General features: G+C 34.8%; 3 protein-coding genes across 12 annotated transcripts; all 3 read right to left on the reverse strand.

Annotated features, from left to right (window-relative positions):
- Positions 1-207: 207 nt before the first annotated feature.
- Positions 208-3,973, reverse strand: LOC123216317. 10 transcript variants are annotated; one of them, XM_044636751.1, is made up of 6 exons: positions 3,867-3,973; positions 2,447-2,587; positions 2,214-2,390; positions 1,610-1,732; positions 1,261-1,404; positions 208-798 (listed from the first exon to the last, which is right to left on the reverse strand). In XM_044636751.1, the coding sequence occupies exons 2-6, from the start codon at positions 2,579-2,581 to the stop codon at positions 346-348; spliced, it is 1,032 nt and encodes a 343-aa protein (XP_044492686.1). In that variant the 5' UTR covers positions 2,582-2,587; positions 3,867-3,973; the 3' UTR covers positions 208-345. The 10 variants fall into 10 exon arrangements, with proteins under 10 accessions (XP_044492686.1, XP_044492682.1, XP_044492688.1 ...); XM_044636747.1 differs by having other exon boundaries at positions 2,447-2,667; positions 3,774-3,922; XM_044636753.1 differs by having other exon boundaries at positions 2,214-2,378; positions 2,447-2,667; positions 3,774-3,921.
- Positions 3,974-5,021: 1,048 nt separating this feature from the next.
- LOC123215639 (probable nucleoredoxin 1) lies at positions 5,022-7,565 on the reverse strand. Its single transcript, XM_044635825.1, is given in 5 exon segments — positions 5,022-5,836; positions 6,006-6,100; positions 6,103-6,484; positions 6,574-7,053; positions 7,294-7,565. Coding segments are annotated over 5 exon segments (1,710 nt in total). The 5' UTR covers positions 7,384-7,565; the 3' UTR covers positions 5,022-5,173.
- A 4,846-nt stretch (positions 7,566-12,411) lies between these two features.
- LOC123217749 (glucan endo-1,3-beta-glucosidase-like) lies at positions 12,412-13,525 on the reverse strand. The gene has a single exon (XM_044638874.1). The coding sequence runs from the start codon at positions 13,519-13,521 to the stop codon at positions 12,481-12,483; it is 1,041 nt and encodes a 346-aa protein (XP_044494809.1). The 5' UTR covers positions 13,522-13,525; the 3' UTR covers positions 12,412-12,480.
- Between the last annotated feature and the right edge of the window lie 2,208 nt (positions 13,526-15,733).

The raw sequence follows: 15,733 nt of genomic DNA on the forward strand, positions 1-15,733 counted from the left end.
GGATTGCCCTTGTTTGTGATGTTTACCTTGTTGAACTCAACTTGTTGGTCCTGCATAATAATCTTTATAGAGACGTTTTAAGCCAACTTGGAGAGAGTGATTTAGTGAAAAGATCTGCAGAAAACTGCTCAAATTGCATATGCAAAGGAAACGGATGTCACAAACTTTCTGCTCTAGTCTATTAACCATGTCTTGTCAGACATTAAATGGGAAATTGGGAATATTATTCAAATGGTGCTGTGAAGTGTAACAACGGACTTATATTGGTATCATTGTTAAAGAATTCTTGTAAACAATACAGCAATAACAGAGGTGGGAAGATCTAAAAATGAATTTATAATTTGCTCATTCATTACTCAACAACCTTTTATGGCGTTGCTTTGCATTTCTCCTGTGAAGGGCCCATCTTTCTTTAATATCATATATTTGATCAATTTGCTCGACATGATTTAATCCCTGATGTACTTGAAGCTTTTCGATCAAGTTTTCGGTGTTGTGGCCTTCCCTGATTCTGGCAGCTTCTACAAGCAGATCTTGTATTAGCATCTCAGTGGTCCTAGCGGTGATTCCCCTTAGATACCACGAAATGGGAGGAGGTGGAACAATGGCAGGCTGAATCAGTTGCTCCAAGCTCACACTTGATGCAATTCTTCCTTTGCCTCCGGTACATGAATTATAGTCTGCCCATGTTTTCGGCTTAAATGGAAAGCACAGTTTTTCATCAACAAATAGAGGTTCTACTGTCCAACAGCCTTCAAATTTTTTCATGAACCCTGTTTTCAGTTGCTTAAACTTCATCTGCCAAGCAGTCATCAAACCCGTCTTAATTATAAAAGAAATAATTAAATGATGAAAAAAATCATAAAGAGAATTGAACATAAATCATAGAGCAGTTGATGAGCCTTGTACATATTAGTGTACATCATAACATGCCTGACTGTCACAAGGATATCAAGAACATAAAATTTATTGCCACCCTGCTTATAAAGCAATTACCCCAAAAGATTGTAAACAAATATGCTGAAACTTTCTTCTGTCTATGAAAACTATATGAGACAATCCTGTATTTTTTTATATGGCGGATCTCAGATAACTTGTTATGCGCTTAAAAGGTATTTCTACTACTGCATGTGATGCATAGTATTGCAGAGAACTGAATTTGAGGCAGTAGCCACAAAAGGGAAGAGACAAGCCCTGAATAATAGAGTCAGATTAAAACAGTAAAATTTACCTAAGAAAGAAACAAGAGTAGATACTTACTGAGTGATCTTTCCTGTTTTGATCCACCAAAACATGAACTGCGATAGTCCCTGACCACCAAAGAAATTTCCATATAGCTGCTTGTTCCAATTCAACTACCTGTCTGAGCCCTTCATCAGCCAAAACTCTTCTGGATATAACCTCCTGAAAAGGCAGTCATATTGTTTTGTCAAATTAGAATCTTAGATGCTATGTATGATGTCAACACAAGGCAAAATTTGTTAAGAGGCTTGCATCATGATCCAGACCTCACATATTAAAAACAAATTGTTATAGAAAACCATGTGTTGTATCATATTCCGACAATAAGTCAAGTCTGAAAGACTTAGGACAATAAGATATTACATACCTTAATATTCTTGAAAACCCTCTTATTATCTGGGTCGGTCACAATATTATATACTGCATCAGGGGGCAATCCAACATTGACCTTTGCAGTGAGGTTGCAAAGAGAACCTTTTGGAACACTGACCTGTCAAGAGTGACATTAGAATTCCATTTTTTGTAACATCAAGGACCTTCGGATAGATATCCTGGAAAGCTATTAACTGCGTAAGATGATCCAAGCAAAAGAACATGGACATTGACTAAAGTTAGGACTGTAGAAATTCTCATTTTTGGGAGAGTATTTTCTCTTTGACTTGTTATGATATAATAACAAGTGGTTACATATACATCAGATTTGTCCTACATAAGAGTGTGACAAATGTAAGGAACAAAACAGAACCTGATGTATACTGATACAAGGAATGTTTTTGTGACCAAACCAAAAATTACGCTTGACACAAAATCTTTATTGGTATAACCTAAAACGTCTTTTATCAACTTAAACTGAAACTAATCCACATTTGACATACAGCAAGTTAAGGCAGCTCAAACTTAACCATGACACCACCAAAAAAAACCAACTCCTCTTGGGAAAAGTTATTTTTTTCTACTTAACTTTTCCTCACCTTAACTTCTGGAGGTCCATCAACCCATGAAGGATTTTCTCTCCAAACTTGCAATTGTCTCTCCAAATCAACATCTACAGTTGTAGATGACCATTCCTTCCCCTTTCTCAGGACAGAGTTCATCAAGTTTACTCCATCATCTTTTGTTAATTTCTTGAGCCGTGCCTGCAACAAGGTCTTTACTTTTTATTTATTAAAATTCCAATGTAAATTGACATCCACTATAAACTGACCTTAAGACTATTATGAAGTTTGTGAGGCAGCTGCACAAAAAATGAAGAAATTGCCGGATCAAACACTTGGGTACTCCTATTTCTCCTGCTATTATAACCATCCATATTTTTTCTGGTCAATTCTGTCTCAGCCATTAGAACCTGAAATTTTCTTAAATGTCAGTCCTTTTGATGTCTCAAAGACTTGCATACATTTTGTTGTACCATGGATCACTGAATCACTGTAGGCAATGTAAAAAGTACTTTTAGTTAGACGATAAATTGCTAAAATTTACAATTTTCAGTAGAGCAGAAGCACGACAGAGGGTAGAGATCAGAGCTAGAATGCAGCATATGTCTTCACTAATTTAGACAAAAGGTGTATTTGCTTTTCAAAATCAAATATAGGAGGTGCATAATTTAGGTTAAAATATTCGTGATCATATTCTTGGTGAGAGTTCATTATAATCCCTGATAAAACCTCTATTTCTTTCAGATCTCTTAATGCAGCCAGAGGAGAGAAGTCAATATAAACGACAGCATAGGTAATGTAGGTAATATGGTTTTGAAATTATCTTGTATAGAATAAAAAACCTCTAAAAATGGGAGTTCTTAGTCTATTTTCCGACCTGACTTATCACTCTTCTGGTTCTAAACTACAAAACTCAAGAAGCAATCATATTCTTGCCATGCCAGCTGTCTGGAACAAACTGAATACACTAAGAAATCACTAATGTCTTACCCAGTTACTATAGTGAGTTAGACATAGTTTAACATTATGCAGAGTCTTTAAAGCCAAAGGAAGCCTAACACTGATCAATCAACGATCAGAAACCAAAATTTTCAGAGCAGCCAAACTAATTAAATTCCTTGACACTCATATTCTAAATATAGAATAAGCAAACCTAGAGCTTAGAGCTCAGATATATATATATATATATATATGGACTCATGAAACCATCAACCGTCATGAGACCAGAACTAAAAGCTATTGCCTGACATGGATATCTATCTCAAGAGCACAATCAAACGCGACACAAACAAACAACAAATACTCACCATTTTACTTCCCCGATTGCACAACCCAAATAGACATAGGAATAGGATACCATCATTTGTAGCAAAATTAAGTGTGCTATTTCAAAACAGATCAGGAACAAGCATTACCCATATAAATTACAGCAAAGATTTAAAAAGAAAGAAAGAAAAAAGCAAAGACAACCAGGAGCACAAAGATGCCATTACTTTCTGGAAACAAAAAAACCCAAAACAAAGTCAAAACTACAAAAACAGGATAAACTTCATTAATGCTAAAAAGGAATAATTATACCGAAAAAGATACCCTTACTGATTGGATTTGAAGCCGGTAAAGATTCTATCTGACTAATAACAACAAACCCGAGCTTGGAGATGGGAATGAGGAATTCAGATTGAAACTTACCTCTATACTTCATTTGGTTTGTTTGTTGTATTATTTATTTTGTTTTTTTGGGTTTTTCGCAACACGTGATGCGCAGTTTTACACAAGCACAGGAGCAAGTTCAGGTAAATTCCGTGTAATTATGGAAGTGTGGATTTGAGGCTAATATATTGCCACTATTTAATCTAGTTGTCCAGTTCCCATTCCCCGCACTCTAGACATCGTGTCCACCGCAGACATCATATTTGACTGTCGGTCAAGCTTCAGATCCACGGTCTACTCTTAATTAAGGTTTAATTAATTAATTCAATTAATCAACTTTGGGGGTTTATAAGATTTTAGTCAATTCTCTAAAAATATACCAAAATAACAAGACTTATCTAAAAACCTTCATCCTTTACCTTATGCCAGTCAGTCGTGAAGAAGACGGTCCAAAATCATATTTCTATCGGTGCAAATGATACAATAAGGTCATTGCCTCTTTTCTGTATAGACCCATTTCGAATATCAAAATTAAGTCATAAACCGTAACCTAGAAAATATCTTTGAAATAGTTTGTTTACCTATGATACTAAAACAATGACTAAACCTTACCCTCTCCATTATAACAAACTCGAATGGGTTAAAATAAACTTCAATTTTATTCGGCATTCGCTTAATTTATTTGATAAAAAAGCACAAAATAAATAATAATTGCATTGAATCTCTATTTTTTAATATTTAGGAAGATATTAAAACAAGTTTTGCGATAATAATTGCTTTTTTTGATTTTCAATAAACTTTGCACGGATCTTAGCCATCACATCCTTTTTTCGCCAATAAGATAAAAACAATATGCAAATTAACCTAGAAATATTAAACCTAAGCCATAGATGAAATGAAAGGGAAAAAAAAGTAATATTATGTGTATATATATTTTTGTACATAAATATTTACTGTCATATATAAATCACCCATCACCAAGTTTTGAATCCCCATAACACTTCTATAAGAAAATTACTCATTTGATTTAGATGCATGAATAATTTTACCATTTATTCAATTACTTGTTGAATAAGAAGAAATCTTAAAGAATTTTTTCTTAATCATAGACTTATTACGCCATGATAATTATGTTCATAATAGCTCTAAATTGATATTTATAAAGTGCATAGATTATGATTTGATAAAACAGGCTTTAACACAAGCTGTTAGCCATATATATATAACAAGGATATCTATTAATATAAAATAGACATCACTCTTCTATAAAAAGACATCCACCACAAAGATAAATAATTCATGGTAAAAAAGACCCATATTTTTGTCGGCACTAAGAGGCCAATTTTTCAAGCCTTGTGGCAGCCATCCCCATCACAAATCCATCCTTCTTTGTTGACTTCATCTTCCTGGGCATCATCATCTTTGGCTTCTTTATCCTCTTCCAAAGTACATTTGGGGTGGAGATTGAAGTCACACTCTTCACAGTTGAATGACCAGATCTGTCCTTCTTCATCGCATCCATCACAGGTATAAACAGTGCGGCGAGTTCGCACAAGCTCATGCTCATGGAGTGCATGATTCACCTTCTCAGGCCACCCCTTTGCCAAATCCTCATATTTTGCTTCAATATTCTTCAAATGTTCTTCAGTAAAAGGATAAGCATCAGCTCCATGGACTGAAATCAAATCCTTGGCTTCTTTTGTGACAGTTCGGCCGGTTGGGCCAATAGCAACTAGCATAGGAATACCATAGACCTTGAATTTCCTACTCAAAGATGCCTTCCTTGGATCACCATAGGGAAGTGCCAGCCATGGCATTCCTGAAAAAAATTCCTCAAACGAAGCTTGGTCTTTGTCACTGGAAATAAAAACCATTTCCAATGGTTCATTCTTTGCCTTGATTTTGTAGTATGCTTCCTTGAGTTTTGACAAAAATGCTCGACAAGGAGGGCACCAATGCGCTGAAAAATACAGAAGGATGGTCTTCCCGACTAAATCAGACACTGGAATCTGAAACAGGAGATATAAGTCATCATGAGCAAGAGGTTGAAACTCTTTTTTTTTTTTTCTTTTTTCCAACGAAAAAACCTCATCCGAGTCGGTCTGTAACAGATTGGCTCACAATCATTGAACCGGAACATGAACAAGTAGTAGCTGTAAATAACTGAATGTGTCATACCTTGCTTCCATCTTTTCCAACGAGAAAATCTCGATTTTCACAAACCAGAACTGACTCCAGGGTTTGAGCTGCCTCTCTTGCTTTTTCTATTTCAGCAGTTCTGCAAACTTTTCCAGGGTGAAAGGGAAAGCCTCGACTCCATGATCCTCAACAGCTTCAGCAACATTGGAATTGAGAGTTTTCCCATCTGGCCCAATAATCACCAGAGTGGGAAGGGTGGAGAGTTCAAAGTACCGAGCTAGCTTCTGGCAGCTCTCATCCATAAAGGGCAATGCTAGCCAAGGCATGCTACCTAAGCTCTCCTTGAAAGAGTCCTCCTCCTCATCTAGTGATATCAACACAATCTCAAAGCTCACCCCCTTTTCTTTCAGCTTCTCATAGACCTTGACAAGCTTTGGAGTAAAATCAGCACAGGACCTGTATAAATGCAACGAGAAGTACAGGCCAACAGTCTTCCCTTCAAGTTCAGAGACAAGTATCTGTTACACAAATTAAGAACAAAGCAGATTAGATGATATGAGCTTTAGAATTTGAGGAAAAAAAGAATAAAATTTTCTCCAGAAGTTACCTTTTTTCCATTAGATGAAATTAGGAAGTCACGTGATTTGGACACCAAGACAGATTTTAAGGATTGTTCCCTTTTGGCTCTTTCTTCTTCCTCTTTCATTTCCTTGATCTTTTCTTCTGTAAAAGGGTACCCTCCCACTCCATACTCTCGAATGATCTCTACTCCAATATCAGTCAAAACTTTCCCTTTTTCATCAAGAATCACTAGGTAAGGGATTCCCCTAACCTTGAACAACTCCTCCAAGCTATCACGTGCCTCTGAATCAGAGAATGGAATAGCAAGCCAAGGCATCTTTGAGAAGTAGCCCTCGAATGCCTCATCATCATCATCAGCCGATACAAAAACGACCTCAAAATCACCCTTTGCTGAGATTTCATTGTACACCTCCGCAAAAACCGGTGTGAATCGCTTACATGGACCACACCACGATGCTGAGAAATACAACCCAACTTTCTTTCCCTTCAAGCTCTGAACTTTAACCTGCAAAATCAAAAGTCCCCTCTTCAATCACAAAACAATAGTAACCATATATAACCAATTACTGCCTCAATAAAAACTTCTAATACTTAAAACTTGAAAACTTTAATCCCGTTATCCATCATGAGATGACATACACAGTTCAAAAGAAGACAAATATCGGTTTTGACAAAATCAAGAACAAAACCTCTATTCTATAACAACTTCCAGAAGCTAAACTAAAAGAAATTAAGAACTTGTTGCCTGATTGCCGTCGTTGCGAATAAGGAAGTCTCTCTTTGATGAAGAGAGAACGGTGAGAATATCGTGAGAAACTGTTTGGGTGTCAGCCATGGGTATTTCTGTTGTCGTGAGATGCAAAGGGGAGATTTACAGGTAGCAGGTCAAATCAAGTCGTGGTCTCTTTTTTTGAACTGGACAATTTTCATAGGCATCGGCTTGTTTTGTAAGTATTAAATACAATGTTTACAATTCTCGCCATCTGGTTTTATGAATCATCCTTAAAACCAATTAACGTACAAGATTGTGTTAGCTAGTCTAAATATTAACCCAAATTAACTTGTTGGGAGGCCTCCAAATTACGAAGAAACGAATCTAATGACTTGCATTTAATTGGTTGTTAGCTAGATACCGTGTTTTTGTGAAACTGTGTATATTTAGAATCCTCCCAACCGTCGAGTTTCCACACCAGAGTCCACTCACTCACCAGCACACTAATCGCATTCATTTAAGATATAGTTTCTCAGTTGTTTTATGCATACTATTGTGGCTGGGTATTTCCTATGATGAATAGATCGGATTCTATTATATTAAACTGTTAAGACAATTAGAGAACAGTTGATAGACTAGTTGAATAATTATAAATGTGTCCAAAAACTGTCTTCTCTCAAGGTAATAGAACATATTTTTACAGAAGAAGAAAACCCTCACAAACTAAATCACAAAAACAAAAGTATCTCAATGCAGAGTGTTGTATTCGGGCAAATGGGATCATAGAAATGACTCATGTCATATTCTCATGTTGATACAGATCATTCGGCAAACAAAATCGAATCCGGGTTCACAAATTTTATATACTGTAATTTACAGAATTGGATTTCACATGTTTAATATTTTCCAACATTAGTATCAAAACATCAAGTTATGCTATGCTATTGATTTTGTATATTTGCAATGTGTTTTTTCTAGATTTTTTGAAAGAAATTTTGCTGAATTCTTTTTTATGGGCATGAATTAAATTTGATCAAATTGTATAAAACTGGATATTAGAAACATGTTAGGATGATTGCTAGATGTCGTTTACATACCATGGTGTGACCTTCCCAACATGTGAGAGTGCATAATAGGCCTTTTCCTAGCGCGTGTTGATGCGCATGGCTCATCTCCTATGCGTTTACACACATGCGAAAATTGTTTTGGCACGTAGGACATTATTTCAGTGTGTAACGGTGCGTAGGACCATATTTCAACATGTCGCAACATGTGAACTGTTGTTTGTGATGCACCATAGTGCGCGAGCTACTGTTTTTGGTACGTGAAACCCATTTTTTTGACCTGTGGCAGCTTTGAGATGCTCAGACCGATGTGTAGAGTATATTCTAAGGGTCTTACGGTCACATGTAATATTTTATTTTGACTCATGAAAACATATATTGGTGTTTCAAAATACATATTTCTAAAGCAAACTAGTTGACTAAGGACTATCACATTAAATATAAGCTGTGACCATTTGATGATCTAATGGTGCACATTGAGACTATGTATATATAATGAAGATTGAAACTTATAAGTAAGTCGTATTCTCTTACTTGGAAAATAAATGATATGTAGTCTAATTATATTTATGCATGACCATCTGACTCTTCATAATATATGATCTTGCTCAAGACAAGTATACTAAAACTTTTGGGATTATGTTGATACATTACAGCTTGATAAAAAGCAAAACATAGTAATGAATGTGATAAAATCCACATTTTTTTATCATTATTCTCAAATTAACAAAATACAAGGCACTTGACTAATTGCAAATTACATAGAAACTTTATTATGGATAAAGTGACTCTAAGAATGATACGTGTTGACGAAATGCTCCTAATCATAATAAGTGATGTATTTATTGTATCACATATTATATATGCTAAATGGGAAAATTATGTCAAGAAAAGAATTGTCAAAGTCAAAATGTCATCTTGATGATCAACCAAGATGAGGCCATTGATAGATATATTTGATAATGACCGATTTGGATTTTTTATATCCAAATAACTTATGAATGTTAAATGTGAGTTCGTAATGAGAATAAATACCTATAAGTGCGAAGATGATTAAGAACTTAAGTTAGGCGTTGGGTGTAGTGAATGAACTAAGATCCGTACAATATTGATGTAATGACATTTGTAGAGAATAATACATTATTCATACCACATGTGCATAAGTAAAACAACCAATTAAAGTAGTAAGAGGATGAATCTATTCTCCCTTACTGTGTGATACTTTATAAGGTTTACCTTATATTGGTACTTTTAAACACTTTGTTGTTATTCAATGTTTACTCTTAGTATTGTTATTTTAGCTTGACACCTATGACCACAAATGACTCAATCTATGGAACATGATTAGAGAAACAACTAAATTTATATTGAGAATTTTGAACAAAAGAGGAAGACTGATATATTATGTGTGTCTATTGGTCGATCAATCATGTCACTCATAACGAGAATAAACTTGATCATGAATATATAGAAAAATAACATAATGATAAATGAAAAATTAAAGGGAGTTAGTGTTATCAAGTAAGTTTGGGGTATAACAAGCCTAATGTTTTATTATATTTTTATTTGACTTAAAGTGGTTATATTATTTCTAACAAATGTATAGTAATTTACTCTCAAATACAAGTTGTTTGCAAGGTCTATGACACATTTGTAAGTATAAAATGTACTGTTGTATGAGATTTTTATGTCTAAGTATTTGGTTTGGATTTTCATCATGTATGAGTAAGAGATATTAACTTTGGGTCTACCCATGACCGATTATATTAAACTGTCAAGGTAGTTGGAAAGACAATTGAACAGTTATAAATATGTCCAAAAACTGTCTCTTCCCAAGACAATAGAACACACTTTTACAGAAGAACTTCTTCTTCTCCCAAAAACCAAATCACAAAAACAGAAGTCTCTCATTTCAAACTGTAGTGTTCGGACAAAGGGTCATGAAAATGACTCACATCGTATCTTTGTGTTGATGCGGATCATTTGACAAACGAAATTGAATCCAATTACACAAATTTTATATATTGTAATTTACTGATTTGGATTTAGCATACTTAATATTTTCCAACAAATCCATTCCTTGAAAACAAAAATTAAAAAACTTTCACCAAATTCGTGAGGAAAATCATGTTCAAGTTGTACTTCATTAAGATATAATTACCTGATTGCCCTCGCAGCGAATGAGATAGTCTCTTTCAGATCACTAGATTTGGGTGACTGTCTTCAGCTTGCTACTGCTGCCGTTTCTGGGATTCCTTTTACTCTCCATCCGTGGTATTCTCCATCCTGGAATCTGCTGTTTCTCCACTGTTGTCGGCTTGCTTTGGTTCGATGTTGCCGTTGCAGCTTCCTTGTTGCTGTGTTTGGGCTGCCTTGTTGCTGCCGAATTGGTGGCTTCTGTTGCCGTATCCAACAGATTGATCTTCTTCTGATTTTGCTGGGTGCTGCCCTCTTAATGTTCGTGGTTGATTCTCAGCTCAATTGCTGGCTGAAGGCTCTGTTTGCTTTTAGAAGGTTCAGCTTGCTGTGGAGCTACTGCCTGCTCTTTTGGTTCAGCCGTCAGGGGTTTAATTATGTATTGTAGCTTGCTGCGTATACCTCTTCAAATTGCTTTGGCGATGCTGGGCCTGTATTGAGTGTTCTGACTCTGTGACTTATGATATGCTTCCTGCTGGCGCTATCTGGGTTTGCTTTCTGTATTCTGGAAAGCTGCTGCAGTTTGCAAATGAGTGGTTCCTGCTTTCTGGATTTCCTGCAAGATGCTCGATTCTTCTTGGTTTTACTGTATTGCTCCATGGAGGGGTGGAATTAAGGTAGAAGCTGATGCTTTAGAGCAGTAGAACCAATTGAATGCTGGCTCTTTGTTGAGTAATGGTTGCAGTTCTATATTGCTGTATTCCCCTCGGCTTTGTTGGTGGTCTCCCTTAAGCCTTCTGATCCACCTGCCTTCAAGAATATCCATGATCACTTAAAACTGTAAGATCCACCTATTTAGTTTTGAGTTTTGATATCATATAAAATATATTGATCCTATAAACATGAAGAATGGAAAGTATATTATATAAAATCAATTCATTTATATTAAAATTTATTCTATCATACTTATATAATTTTATTTGATGAAAAAGTTTTTAGTTTGACCACCCTTTCTATTTATTAAGTCTGGATAATTACTCAATGGGAAACCCATAGGTTGTTATTAGTTTGTGAGCAGATGAATAAAAATATTTGGGCAAAGGACTATTTTCACCTCAGTTTTAGCTTAATTTCAAAAATATAATTACAATAAATAAAAAATTCAAATACGTACCTATTCTTATATTGTTGTTAAATACAAAGATAAAATTGTTTTTTAATAATAATATATATAATTTTATCTTATTTTATTTCTTATGTTTTAAAATTTTTTCATTAAATACAATGATAAAATTGTCACTTTGAAAAGTGACTTCTCACCCCCTCCAAAATCCTTAATTTTTTCTTCACTTCTCCCTTAGGCCACTAGTTTCCAACACAATTGGTTACTAGACGATAGAGCGTCGTCTATTTTCTAAATGATGAAACATTATTCAGATCTGAATGATAGTCGTCATCTAGATCTAGATAATAGTTGTAGTCTAGAGGTCATCCCTTGAACAACTCAATCTTGTTTCTCTGTCGTTGGTCAATTGTTCGCTAGAGAAAGTGATTGGATTTTAGAGGGAAAAGTGAATTTTTCAAAACTTAATTTAGGAGAGAAAATATTAGTTTTCTAAACTAGAGAGAAAAATGAAATATAATTTTAATTATTTTAATATTACTGATAAAATGATGAATTTACCTTTTTAACCTTAATAAAAAATTTATAGGTGTATCCGCACATATTAAAACTTGAGTGGGTATTTGAAATTTCCATTTACTATAGGTATATATTTGTCATTTCAACAAAACTTGGGTGGGAAATTGTCCTTTTTCCCAAATTATTTTAAAAAACCAATCATCCATTCCGTATAATTTACATCAAAATGGATCATTCATCTATTTCAGGTTTTGAAAAGTGAAAGATGAGTAATTTATTTTCTAATTTATTCATATAAAATCAATGCATTCATATTCCAGTTTCCCACATGTTACATTACATGCACTCTCCTCTAATGATCTCATAATAATCAGATTATCAATTAAATTTGATATCATAAACTTTGGATCCATCCAGTCTGAAAATCCCAAAGTGTTTTTCATAATCCTTTCCAGTCTTTCCATTTTCATCAAAAAGATCAAACAAGTAAACTTCAATTCCCTTGCCGGGCCTCTTCGGTGTCCCAACACCACTCACAGCACTTCTCGCTACATTCCCATTATACGCCAATGCATTCTCCACACTCGCCGCCACACCCCCGCTCGTCGGCCACCCTGTCTCCGTCACCATTATCGGAACTTCCCCGAACCCTTCTCTCTCCATTGCATACACAAACGCATCGACGCTTGCATAAAAAAGATTATGGTAAGTTAAGCCGCCATCTTGAAACGCTTCGTGGCTTCTGAACAATGCGTAGTCTAATGACACGTACTTCGAACTGCCGGTGTAGCTAAAATACGGGTAGATATTAACCATGAAGGGTGATTTAGTTTCGGATAATAACTGAAGGAAAGGTACAATAAAAGATTTTATATCAGGATCGAAGGTTCCTGAAGATGGAGGATATGAAATTGAGAGAACTGAAGCCGCATGTGGGGAAGATAACTTGATTGAGTTTGCGAGGTTTGCGGTTTGTAGAGCTTGGTAAAGATTTGTCATTGCGGGTACTACATGCGGAGTGTAATATGGATCTTTGAGAAGGATCTCATTACCAACGGCGATGTAACGGATTTGGCTTGAATGTATGTAGGAGAAGATGTTGTTTTGAAGCCACTGGTGGGCAAAAACAGGCCCTCCTGCGGCGAGGTCAGGGAGGATTTCGTTAGGAACACCGACCATGAGATTGATTCCAGTGCCAGCAAACGATTGTAACGTGGAGGGATCGGGGTTAAATATGCGTATATTTGAAATGCCATTGGATTTGAGAAGGCTGATGACTTTAGGTGGAGGTGGAAGGTTGTTCGCCAGCCGGCCATAACATATTCCAACTGGTGCAGCGCCTGTTGGAGAATATGGAAGGAGCATAAGGAGGAGTAATAGCTGAGATAGCATAGAAAACTGAAGTATTGGACTCCACATTTTAGAAAATAGACAGAAATTGAGCTAGCCGTTTATGGCTAATGAGTGAATATATAGTTATTGTGTTGAAAGGATAGTATTTAGCAGGTATAATTGGGTTCAATGTTGCGTTATGATGTTGGTTTAATTTAGGTCTAAAGCTCTTTCTGAGCTTTGCTTTTTCTAATATATTCTGGTGGGGTTGGCGTTTTGGTGTAGCCTGTTATAGGGCCTGCAGTCTCATCAACAAATAAAATTCAAATATTTTCACCATGGCTGTGGCATGCATTCAGGAAGTAGACGATTCCCCATATTGTGATCCTACATGGACTAATAAAGATAATATTTTAGCACCAGTTGCCTCCCTAAAACTTCTTATTTCTGTCCACTGTCTACCAATAATTCTAGCAATAGGATGAAGGTAAATCGTTTTCCAAATCTTGCAAGGAAAACCGAGAACCAAAAAGTCGCACACTGCTTCTAATGGGTGCCACGAAATGACACATGAAAATTCTAGTTTTAAACTAAATAATGAGGACTTTCTAATGAATGTTTTAATCAAATTATGTATATCTATTTTAGATATATAAATGTATGATATGATTATATAATTTTAAATTAAAGATAAAATAAACTTTATCATACGATAACACATATAAATGTATACATATTTATATACTTAAAATGAATACACATTAAATTTATCTAAATGTTTTGCACATGTCACATCTTGTTATAGGTACTTGTGTTAATTTTCTTTCTAAATGATTTCCCTAATGACCAAAGGACTATTTCCCACCCAAAGTATGTTTTTTCTGCAAATTCCCCCCCGTTAACTTTGAAAAACCCATTTGCCTACCTATGAGCTGCTAAAAAAAACGTCAGGTTAATAGATTTAAAAGCAAAATCGTTATTTTATCTGTAATATTAAAAATAAACTTAAATTTAATTTCTTTTTTACCCTCAAACCCTAACAACTAACAATTTTCCCCCAACCCAAGTTTTCAAAAACAACATTTTTCCCCCTAGGGTTTTCAAGCTTTTGGATTGAATTTTTTGACAATGACCGACGATCTCCAGACAACGTCTCTTCCTCCCCGGTGTCTCCTCTTTCCGATTGTGCGGCGTCTTCCCCTCCTAGGCGTCGTCGTCGACAAAGACCACACATCTTCGTCTCTGACGAAGATGTCATCTTCTTCTCTGAACGAAGACGATTCGTCTTCATCAACAACGACACTATACATCGTCGGAAGTGTATGACCGAAAGGAGAGGCCGTCGAAGAGAGAGAGTAGGTGCTTGGAGATCATCAAAAAAATTGGATTTGAAGGTTTGAAAACCTAGGGGGGAAAATACAATTTTTGAAAACTTGGGTTCTGGGGAAAGTATTAGTTTTCAGGGTTTGGGGGGAAAATGATATGACCAACTGACTCAGTTAAGTTTAACGATATATGGGTGGTTAAATGAGATTTTCAAAGTTAACGGGGGAATTTAGAAAAAAAACATACTTGGGTGGGAAATAATCCTTTGGCCTTCCCTAATCACCAAAACATCTATCATAAAACGAGCTAATTCAGGCCATTAATTATAGGAGTATATTCTTTGTAGAGTAAAGGAGTAAGGCTGAAATCTAAATGACATTTTGTTTACCATAATTATATTTTTGTCACCAGCAAATTTAAAAAAAAAAAAAAACAATTTCTCACTCATATATAATTAATATCTATTGGTAAGATTTATTAATTGCGAGTGTGTATATATATATTTAAAGGCAAAAATACATTTTTATTGACTTTAAAATATATATTAAAAGCTAAATAATATTTTTTTTATATAAAACTTTATTAAATGCATTTTTACCCATTTTTTACATTAATTTTAAGATCAATATTTATAAAAATAAAATTAAAAAAATACTTGATAACAGCTAGATAGCATTCAAAATGGTGCAATATGGTTATAATTGCATATAGGATATTGAAATTTGACTAGATAAAATTTGACCATATGGTTTTTTCTTTTTCAGTTTATATTTTTTTTTTGAAATTTCTATTTTCTAATTTTTGAAAAAAAAAATGTTTTCTATTTTACAAATTTTCGGCTTTCTTTTATCTTCTTCTAAATTATAATTTTTATATAATTTCATAAAATATATTTTTAAAAAAATTAATAATATAGCTTCATAGTTTTATAATTTAGTTAAATTTTTTTTTTTTTAAACAAAGAAACACAAAT

This window comes from Mangifera indica, chromosome 5 (genome assembly GCF_011075055.1).
Source record: "Mangifera indica cultivar Alphonso chromosome 5, CATAS_Mindica_2.1, whole genome shotgun sequence".
NCBI lineage: Eukaryota > Viridiplantae > Streptophyta > Magnoliopsida > Sapindales > Anacardiaceae > Mangifera > Mangifera indica.